Source organism: Pinus tabuliformis, chromosome 6 (assembly GCF_031772625.1).
Source record: "Pinus tabuliformis cultivar Carrire ecotype Pingquan chromosome 6, CPIR1, whole genome shotgun sequence".
NCBI lineage: Eukaryota > Viridiplantae > Streptophyta > Pinopsida > Pinales > Pinaceae > Pinus > Pinus tabuliformis.
Window position 1 is genome coordinate 1,953,543,955 of NC_142292.1, and position 11,544 is coordinate 1,953,555,498.

Genomic DNA, 11,544 nt, shown 5'->3' on the forward strand with positions numbered 1-11,544 from the left:
TTGTTAATATTCTATACTCTACATCTTTATTAAAAAATTTGAATTATAATTATCACGTTTGAATTAGAATTCTAATAAGATGCCAAAATAACATAATTAGATAATAGATGTTTTCCATTCTAAAAAAATTAACGAGTCTATATCAAAATATTTAGCTAAATATCCTAGTCTATAAAATCTACAAAGAATCTGAGTAGATGTTGACTCTAATTAACGAGTCTATATCAAAATATTTAGCTAAATATCCTAGTCTATAAAATTTACAAAGAATCTGAGTAGATGAAGATATGGTTGACTCTTAGATGAAGATAAGGATGAATATAAGAGCAATTTATTAATGTTCTTTTATGGTTTCGGTGACGTTAAAACTAATATTAAATCACTATTATCTCCCATCCGCAGTTTTCACGAGTAATAATTACGTATAAGAAAACGAATCGACTTTTTTATAATAATTAAGGAGAGCCAAACGAATTCACGCATATTCGAATTCCTTTTCGCTGATACAGTCGAATCTGGTAACTACGCTCTAGATGGATTCAATATTTTCCCGATATTCTATACTCTACATGGATTCAACGACCCTACGGCCTTGCACTACTGAAGTTTGATTACTCTCGGCCGCCATTTGGTTGTTGAGACATAAACATTATTTCTATTGGACCGAGATTCGGTTATCTAGTGAATTTCATTAATCCACAGTTGAAATGAGAGCACTGTTTGGATTCAGTATTTTCGAATTCATGAGAGTGTGGAGGCGAGCTCACTGGATCTGGCTGGGCTTAAAGTCTGTACAGATAGAGTTAAACGATGGCACCTCCCTGCACTGCTGGATTTTACAGAATAATAAACCTCACAATTTAGAGAATCAGCGGCCGACTCTTCTTCTCATTCACGGTTTCGCGGCGGATGGGCTGATCGGGTGGGATACCCAAATCTGCAACCTCGGAAAGCATTTCGATCTCCTCATCCCAGACCTCATATTCTTTGGTGACTCTACCACGACGAGCTCTGAGCGGAGTGAGATATTCCAAGCAGAGTGCATGAAGAATATGGTGGAATTTCTCGGGGTCGAAAACGTGATCGTGGTGGGGCATAGCTACGGTGGCTTCATTGCCTTCTGGATGGCGCACAAATACCCTAATCTCGTCCAACGTCTAATTATCATCAGCTCTGGAATTTGCATCACGCCTTCGACTAGCGATCGTCTTCTCCGAGAATTGGACTTCTCCGACATCAAAGACGTCCTCCTTCCCAACAGTGCGAAAGGCTTGAAAACCACCATGAATATCTGTTTTTACAAGATGCCTTGGATTCTTGCTTTCGTATGCGAAGTTATGTGGCAGGTATATATATATATATATACAAAATAATGTTCATGTTTATGGATTGTCATTCGGATTGTTTCGTGGAAATGTTATATATCCTGAAATAATGTTGGAATTTTTTGTGTTTGAATTTGAATTCTCCTAAGACTATGCAACGAAACACAGAGCAGAAGGCACAGCTCCTGGATGGGATAGTCATCGGTTCGAAGAATTTGCAGGCACTGCCTAAAATAAACCAGGTTGGTTTCTTAGCCATATACTAAATTCGATACTCTCACATGATCTCCAAATATTTTGAAGTGACAGATTGGAATTTAATTTCTTAAAATCGAACAGGACGTTCTAATAGTTTGGGGCGAGAGGGATAAAATTTTCTGGTTGGAAGAGGCCTGTGTTTTACAAAGGTAACAAGCTCCTTAGTCAAATAATTTATTTTCTTAATTCAGAAACCAAGTGCTCATATTCAGTAAAACAAGTTAAGTTATGTTTCCTCTAATATTTGCAGGCATATCGGACAGAAGGCTAATCTTGTCGTGATAAAAAACTGTGGGCATGCTCTTCCGCTGGAGAAACCCACGGAGTTGAACCAGTCGATACTCGAGTTTCTCCAACCCGATAATTAGATGTAAAGAATGAGGGCCCTGAAAATGAGTGCTCTGAACGATGGCGATGATGTCCAAAACCTGCCAGGTGAAGGCGTTGACTTTGTTTTGTACGACGGCGGCGACAAATAAATCAACTACCTCATTTCCTTAAAAGTCAGAAGCATAGGGCATATGGCATCGAACAAAAAAATTGGCAAGATTGTTTAGATTCTTAGTGGTAGTCTGAATCATGGACATAATATCGAAAGAAAACGAATATATATATTATTATTGTTATATTTAATAGTTTAGTTTTTTCAATTTTATTAGATATTATTTTGGGATTCAAGTGACTTAAGTAAGTTATTTATTTATCATTATTTCCATGAGAGGTAATCTTAATTCACTAATTTCTCATGATTTTTGAATAGTCCACTTAAGGCTCTTTGTATTTTTCATTATAAAACAAATATTGTTTGAGTATTGTGTTGAAATTTAGAAAGAAAAATGATTAATAGAGCGGTGTATGAAGAGCTTTCCAATATAAAAATGTTTATTTAAATAGTTTTAACTCTTAGAAAATTACACAGGAAATTATTGCACGTTGATTTTATAAATGAAAGAAATGTATATAGATTAAATTGTGTTTGTATATTTTTATTTACGATACTTTGTAAGTTATGATTATGTAGTTACAGTTTAGTTTAGGGAATTTAATATATTTAATAAAGGATTTCTCATTTTTATGTAGTTTTTATTTCAAATTTCATATTTATATTTGATAATTTATACAAATTTATATAATTTTAAATTTTTTGTTATTTTTTTATACACTTCTTTTTTTCTATTAGTGTGGAACAAAACCTAACCTCCCCCACCATGCTCCATAGCATTGTTGCTTCCATTATCTATACCACTATGCCTAATAGCATTGTTTCTTCTACTAATCATGCCCGTAGCCAATTATACAACACATACATAGATATATATATATAGGGATAGCAAGAGAGAGTACTACCCCATTGGGATTAGTAAGGAAGAGGTGAAATAATTACAAACAACCAAAGAGATGATTGTTTAATTGTTTATTGAAACTAGAACCAACACCCCATTATCAAAGAAGAGTCATCTTTGCTAGGATTGGTGGACATCACAACCATGGAAATAACAATGAATGGATATGTGGTTCATGATATTTAATAAACCTAGATAGGATAATAAGACCCTTCCCCTGTATTTTCTTCATAAATTACACGTCTCCATGACAAATATTTTTACATTAGTTAATTTCTACGGCTTGGTCTTATCTAGCCTTATGATCAAGCAAGGGACAAGTGTAATTTAATGAGAGGGCCAACTACTCCTAGTTGCAATCCTACTCCACCTTCTCCACCCAAATCCCCTTAACTTGGAAATAAGATTTATTCCATTGGTGTTAGAATATTAGGCCAACTTTTATTTTAAATATGTATTGCATAAGTGACTAGTCAATAGGAAGATGTGAGATGATGGTTGAGATAATATCTCAACCTCTTCATTTCTAATAGGAAATAATTAAATCATACCACAACCGAGTATGTATATAGTAGAGACCAATAATATTATTGTATTGTGTGGCTTTGCATTTTAATTTATCTTCTTTATGCACACTACCCTTGTTTTGATTCCACCTGTTGAGATCAACTAACAACATCCCATGCTACATATGGGGTAATACTTTTAGTCACATCTACTTCTACATCATATGGTCAAATGCATTACATTTTTTGGATTAGTATATATGGAAATAATTATAGTCCTAAATGTCCTACATTTAGATTACATTCATATGGGAATATTCATATGCCCTATAACCTTATTCTTACTCACACCCGTTTTCATGTGTAATGGATAAAACATCATATTAAAACCTACTTAGAAGTCTTATATACATGTCCCTCCTTGTAATGCCACTACACGTAGTGATGCTTCAACTTCCTATGTGGCTCCGCCAATACATAATCCTTATTATCCCTTCCTTGCTCCCTCTTCTAGATCATTGGTATCATAAGTTCAAATACCTCATCCCCTGTTAGGTCCCCATAATACTAGTGATTACCCCATTTCTATTATAGTTGTATCCCTTATTAATATTATTGTGCCCCCATTGTCCCCATATTGTTATTACTATGCCCCATAGAATCCCTCTATTGTTATTTTTTTGCCTTTATATTATTATTGTGAGGTCGGCTTGGTTATATTGTGATTCCTTAGACTCCTATATATAGAAAGGAGGTGTTGTCATTTGAATCATCCAAGAATCATTCATTTGTGTAATGTAAAGGAGGTTGTGCCCTCGAAGAGGCTGAATTCTAAGTCATTGATTTATCTTTCCTATCTTTTGTGAGTTAGTTTCATAACATTTAGTATGAGAGCTTTGGATTCTAGGGTTTCGCTGCTCTAAATAGGTCATCGTGGAATTTTCACTATAACTTTTTTTTCTGCGATGTTTCGGAAGTGAAAAAAAAACCCATTTGAGACGAAATCACAGTTAACCTCGGGTCCGAATTTCAGAGCTTTTCGCGCTATATTTGCATAGATATGATCTGAGGAATTTGATCCGTTTGCAGACTCCTGAATTACATTCCAAATAGGTGGCCTGCAAAAAATCATCATAAATTTCTCTCTGAGCATCGGATGGAAATTTCGTAAGAAGGTCGAAAAAGAGGACGGACTGTAGTTTCTTGTATATGTTTTTAAGAGCCAAAGGTTGAAACAGGGACACGTGGCATGTCATACAAGTTCGCTCTACTGAATTAGTTTATAATCAGGTCACTATGGAGATTTGGCGTAACTCGTCCTTGGAAAATCCAATTTGGATCAGACTGGTGGCATTGGAAAGAGGACACAGAGGGCTATTGCAGGTCACAATTTCAGAACTGGATGACTGAAATTACAGAGATACATCAGAGGCGATATCGAGCTTCTACAAAGTGAAAAAAGATGTCTAGATTTTTAAAAATTTTTGGTTAAGCTTGGTTTGAAAAACTATTTTGAAGGAATTCAAAGGGCATAGTAGAGCATTATTATCCGTAGCTGATGTCCCAAGGAAAGAAAATGCAAACACCTAGTAAGAAACCTGAAAGCTCTAGCATGACTCATGAAGAAGAGGAAGCAATGCTACATGATATATCAAAATTACAAGACCAAGTGCAACAAATGTCACTCCCACAAAAGCTAACAAAAGCTAAGATAAATGGCGTGGAATCTAAGATAACGGGCGTGGAAGCTAAGATTAATGGTTTGGAAGCTAAGATGGTTGATTTGAAGATAGATTTGAAGACAGATTTGAAGACAGGCATGGTAGATTTGAAGACAGATTTGAAGACAGGCATGGTAGATTTGAAGACAGATTTGACAAATTTTCTAGAAGAAATACTTACTAATGGTGAAAGGGTAGTAAAGGAAACTCATGATGCAAACAAAAGAAATGTTAATCATGATTTCATAGACTCTAATGTTGGATCAAAGACTCACCATATTCCAAAAATCGATATGAGGAAGTTTGATGGCAAGGATCCTGCAACATGGATATTACAAATGGAGCAATTTTTTGATCTCAATAATGTGCAAAACACACAAAAGGTATGCATTGCAGCTTTATATTTGGAACCAAATCAATTTGTATGGTATCAATGGCTTTTCTCTTGTAAACAAATTATCACTTGGGTAATTTTTATGAAATAATTGACAACACATTATGAGGATACAAAAAGAAACACTTTTTTTAGCTAATTGATAAGTCTGAAACAAAAGGGTTCAATAATGGAGCACATTGAGGAGTTCCAAAAATTGAACATAGGGGTAAAAAATATTCTAGAGGAGCATAGGATTGATGTGTTCATAGGGACTTTAAAGGATAATATCCAACATTATGTTCGCCTTTGGGAACTTGATTCATTAGAGAAGGCATTCAAGTTAGCAAGAAAAATAGAAAGCAAAATTATGGCAACCAGAAAGCATACCACTCACAACTATAAAGATGGAAGTGTTGTTGCCCCTAGTCTTCCACAACCTATAAGGTTGACACCACAAAAATTGGAAGAAAAAATAGAAAAATGGCTTTGTTATAGTTGTGATAGCAAATACACTAAAGGTCATAAGTGTGTTGAGAAGAAATTATTCTACATAGATTGTGAAGAGGAAGAAGAAAATGAGCAAGAAAGGTTAAAAGAAGATGATATACTCCAGGAACAAAGCCTAGATAAAGAAGAAATGAATCCAACCATATCTTGTAATGCATTGGCTGGAATTACCACTCCATAAACCATCAAGATAGAAGGACAAATAAAGAAGAAAAAGGTAATAGTGTTTATTGATTCAGGAAGTACACACAATTTTATTCATTGTAAGGTAGCAAAAGAATTGAATTGCTTCCTATATCTAGCACCAGAGTGTCAAGTAATGGTTGCAAATGGAGGAATGATAAAGTGCTTTGGAAAGTGCCATAATATCAAGCCATCCATGGGAGAATATGTATTGACTAGCCCAATGCTTTCCATTCCAATGGGAGGTGTTGATGTTGTACTAGGAGTCCAATGGCTACAATCCTTGGGTAAAATAGCTTTTAGTTTTTCAGAACTTTTCATGAAATTTTCTACGGAAGGGAGGGAAGTTGAATTAAGGGGTATTGCAGGGAAACCGGGAAAGATAATCAGCTCTAACGGTATGACAAAGCTTCTAAGAAAGGAACAAAGAGGTGTAATTGCACAATTATGTTCGCTAGATGTTTCCACATAGAAATCATCTATTTCTCCAAATCTCCAAAAAGTCTTGGATAATCATTATAATGTATTTAATACTTCCAAAGGTCTCCCACCTATTCGTGATCATGATCATGCTATTCCTCTGATTCTAGGAAGTGTTCCTCCAAACATCAAGCCATACAGATATCCCTATGCCCAAAAGAGTCAAATTGAACGTATGGTTGCAGAAATGATAGAGGCTGGTATAATTCAACCTAGTCAAAGTTCTTTCTCTGCTCCAATAGTATTGGTGCACAAGAAGGATGGATCATGGCGCATGTGTCTGGATTATAAGGAGCTCAACAAGATCACTATTAAAGATAAGTTTCCCATTCCTATCATTGATGAATTACTGGATGAATTGCATGGAAAATTTACTTCACCAAGTTGGATCTTCGTTTAGGATATCATCAAATCAGAATGAAGACTGAAGACATTCTGAAAACACCATTTAGAACTCATGAGGGTCATTATGAATTTTTGGTCATGCCTTTTGGCCTTACCAATGCACCTTCTACATTTCAAGGTTGATGAATTCCATTTTCAAACCCTTCCTTAGAAAATTTGTGTTAGTATTTTTTGATGATATACTAATCTACAACAAGTCTTGGAAGGATCATGTTGAACACATTGACAGGGTGCTACAACTATTGGAGGAGAAACAATTATATGAAAAAAGATCCAAATGTTTCTTTGGAGTAGAAGAGGTGGAATATCTGGGTCATATTATATCTCATGAAGGAGTTAAGGTATACCCTAGAAAAATTAAAGCCATTAAGGAATGGAAAATCCCCACATCCATAAAGCATCTACAAGGATTTCTCGGGTTGACAGGGTATTATCGCGAGTTTGTTAAGAATTATGGGAGAATAGCAGCACCTCTAACAACATTATTGAAGAAAGATGCATTTTCATGGACTCCAGAAGAAGCAAAGGCCTTCGAACATCTTAAACAGGCAATGTGCCAAGTACCAGTCTTAGCTACACCAGACTTCACAAAAACCTTTATTGTGGAATGTGATGCTTCAGGAAATGGAATTCGTGTTGTTTTAATGTAAGATGAAAGACCCATTGCTTTTAAAAATCATCCAATCAAGGAAAAGTTTTTACAAAAAGCTATTTATGAGAAGGAAATGTTGGAAATACTACATGCACTTAAGAAATGGGGACCCTACCTAATGGGAAGACACTTCAAGGTAAAAACGGATCATGATAGCCTTAAATGCATTTTAGAACAAAGATTATCCTCTGAAGAGCAACAAAAGTGGGTCACAAAGATGTTGGGTTACGACTTTGAAATCATCTACAAAAAATGGAAGAAAAATGTGGTGGTAGATGCACTCTCAAGAAAGGATGAGGATGTGGAAGCATTGTTGTGCGCCATTTCTATTATCCAACCATATTGGATAAATGAAGCAAGGGAGGAATGGAAGAATGATGAAGAAGTGTGGGCACTTATTCGAAAGTTACAACAAGATTCCAATACATCTGATACATTTAGCTAGCAAAATGATTCATTATGGTACAAAGATCGCTTATACCTCTGTAAGAATTCCCAAGTCAAACAAAAAATTCTTATGGAATTACACACTTATCCCTTAGGAGGGCACTCAGGATTTCTAAAAACTTACCACAACGTTAAGAAGGAATTTTTTTGGGATGGCCTTAAATCAGATATTCAAAAGTTTCTGGCGGAATGTTTGGATTGCCAACAAAACAAAGTTGAAAAAATTAAGACCCCGGGTCTATTACAACCTTTATCCATTCCAAGCCAGCATTGGTATGAGGTTTCAATGGACTTTATCACAAGTTTACCCAATTCTGAGGGAAAGAGTGTCATCATGGTGGTAGTTGACAGACTTACCAAGTATGCACACTTTTGTGCATTATTGCATCCATTTAAATCCAATACAGTTTCTACTGCATTTATGGAAACAATTCAAAAGCTACATGGAAACCCAAAGATTATTGTAAGTGACAGAGATCCCATTTTTACTGGAAATTTTTGGACAGAATTATTTTCTTGTCTTGATACTCAGTTAGCTCATAGCTTATCTTATCATCCTCAATCTCATAGGCAAACTGAGATAGTAAATAAATGTTTGAAAGGATATCTTCATTGCTTTGTATCTGATAAACAGACACAATGGGTCAAATGGTTGCCTCTGGCTGAATGGTGGTATAACACTTCGTTCCATACAACAACAAAAATGACCCCATTTATGGCACTTTATGGATATCAGCCACCATCCATCACATCATATTTAAGAGAAAATTCTAAGGTTCAAGTAGTGGAACATCACATTGAGCATCAATAACAAGTCCTCCAACTCTTAAAGGATAACCTCGTGTTGGCGTAGAATAGAATGAAACAACAGGAAGATCAACATCACAGTGAAAGAAGTTTTGATGTAGGTGATTGGGTATTCCTACGGCTACCCCCATATAAACAAATGTCCCTCAAGTAAGCTAAGAAGGATAATAAATTATCACCAAAGTATTATGGTCCGTACAAGGTGTTGCAAAAGATTGGTACTATGGCATACAAATTGGAGCTTCCTGTAGCTTCTCGAGTGCACCCAGTTTTCCATGTTTCATGTTTAAAGAGGGTTATAGGCGACAAGATCCCAGTTCCAACAATATTTCCAGAACTTGACGAGGAAGAAAAAATTATATTGTAACCAGAAGCAGTCACAGAAACAAGAACTTGACAGCTACGAAATCGATCAATTTCGGAGTATCTCATCAAGTGGAAGAACTTATCCACTGAAGATTCCACATGGGAGGATGAGAATTTTATATAGAAGCATCCAAAACTACTCAAGCGATGAGGACAACACTTTTTTGAAGGAGATGGGCATGTTAGGTCCTTATAATACTAGCGATTACCCCATTACTATTGTAGCTGTATCCCTTATTAATATTGTTGTGCTTATTACTGTGCCCCATAGAATCCCTCTATTGTTATTTTTGTGCCTTTCTATTATTATTGTGAGGTCGGCTAGGTTATATTGTGACTCCTTAGACTCCTATATATAGAAAGGAGGTTTTGTCATTTGAATCATCCAAGAATCATTCATTTGTGTAATGTAAAGGAGGTTGCCCCCTCGAAGAGGCTGAATTCTAAGCCATTGATATATATTTTCTATCTTTTTGTGAGTTGGTTTCATAACATCCCCGACCAAACGAATTTCAACAAAATCCTCATCCTTAAGAGAAGGTGTATGTCTTACAAAATACACTAAACCCTCGAAACACATAGACCAATAATAATAAGAAGAAAAATAACGAGAAGAATAAAGTGAAAATCTAGAATTAAGGTATCGATATCAGTCTACCTAATCAAGTTGCTAATGCTAGAGAGAAACTTAATCCCATAAACCAAGATTAATATCTAATAACCCTCCCAAGCAAGGAAAGAATTCTCAAGTCTAAAAAAAGCATTATTTTTCATAGAAATGTGTGGTGTAACTAACCGCTTTTTTTATAACATTACATGTCATTAAATATAACCATGTAAATTATAAATGTATATGTTTGTGAAAATAAATTGATGGCTAGTCTAAATGGAATGGCATATGGATCCAAGTTTCTGAAAGGGAAAGCCTATGGTGGGATGTTTCATGGCCATTGAGAAATTGTTACATATTTGTTGGTCTCCCTATGGCATGCCTTCAGCAAGCTCATACCAACCACACTTAATTGATATAATGTTTTTCCTAATAACAAACTTGACTACCCTAACAAGAATTGAAGTTAGAGTGGGAAGCTTGAGTGGAGGACAAGATCATAGCATCTCCTCTCCTTGTGAAAGATGAAGAGATGAGAGAATTTAGCCTTTCAACAATTGTGGAGGGAAGAATGGTGGAATCATATAGCAAAGGAGTACTGGGTCAAGAAACTAGAGAAAAGCTATGTTTTAAGCTACTCGTGTGGAAGCCAAAACAAGGGAAGAAATGCATGCCTCGAACTAGTGCTTTGTGAATTTAGATTATGTTCCCTATTATTGCATTGAGAATCTTAGATGGTGTGTAACATTAACTGATTAATGAGGAGCTTGGTGGAGGAATGGATCATTATAGTGCTTCGCTTAGGGCTATGAAGCCTCATGGTTCTTGTTGTATAGCTATTAGACCACCAGGAGAGGGAAATTGGAGTCACTGTGGTGCTTTCCTTGCGATTGTGAAACCACTGAGAGAATGGACTATAGACCACTACAATGGTTTCTATGAGAGGCAGCTGTTAAATCATCAAAAGAAGTGATTCTACATCTTATAGCTGAGATATAACTCAATTTATCTTCCATGAAGCCTTGTGTTTTAACCAAGGAGAAAGCAATTTAATCACAGAGACAAGTGTAAATTGCTTGTGCATATTGTCTTATGGATTTGATGAATTTTTCATGTTCTAAATCATGAAATACTTGTGTTTTGTAAATGTAATTAAATTTCTAAGCTATGAGACTCATTTTTATGCTCATTATCGGAATGATATCTTGCCTTTTTGTTGGAGTCAGGAAATTTTTGGTATCGCATGACCGTGCAACTAGGACATGGATTGCAGATAGGACTAGGCAAAGTGCAGCATAGGTCTAGCACAGTAAGTAAGGTGCGGAGAAGATTGAACTTGTGCAAAAGGATGATAGTGGCACCTTAAGGAAGAAGGATGGGTGCCAAGGTACATTGATAATTAGGATTTTGTAGAAGATGAAGGTGATCAGGGAGATCGTGGCAAGCAGATGGGTAGAGATATTTTGGAGAAGGAAGAGATGAGGTAGAGTAGAGTGGAATAGGGGAAGAGATATTTTAGAAAAATCCTAAGGAATAATTGGGTTATAAATTCAGAAAA

General features: G+C 35.7%; 1 protein-coding gene across 1 annotated transcript; it reads left to right on the plus strand.

Moving 5' to 3' along the window:
* The first annotated feature begins 583 nt into the window (after window positions 1-583).
* Window positions 584-2,162, plus strand: LOC149266987 (uncharacterized). Its single transcript, XM_089397749.1, has 4 exons — window positions 584-1,346; window positions 1,475-1,567; window positions 1,665-1,732; window positions 1,834-2,162. Exons 1-4 carry the CDS (start codon window positions 708-710, stop codon window positions 1,949-1,951), a joined length of 918 nt encoding a protein of 305 aa, XP_089253875.1. The 5' UTR covers window positions 584-707; the 3' UTR covers window positions 1,952-2,162.
* Window positions 2,163-11,544: the final 9,382 nt, after the last annotated feature.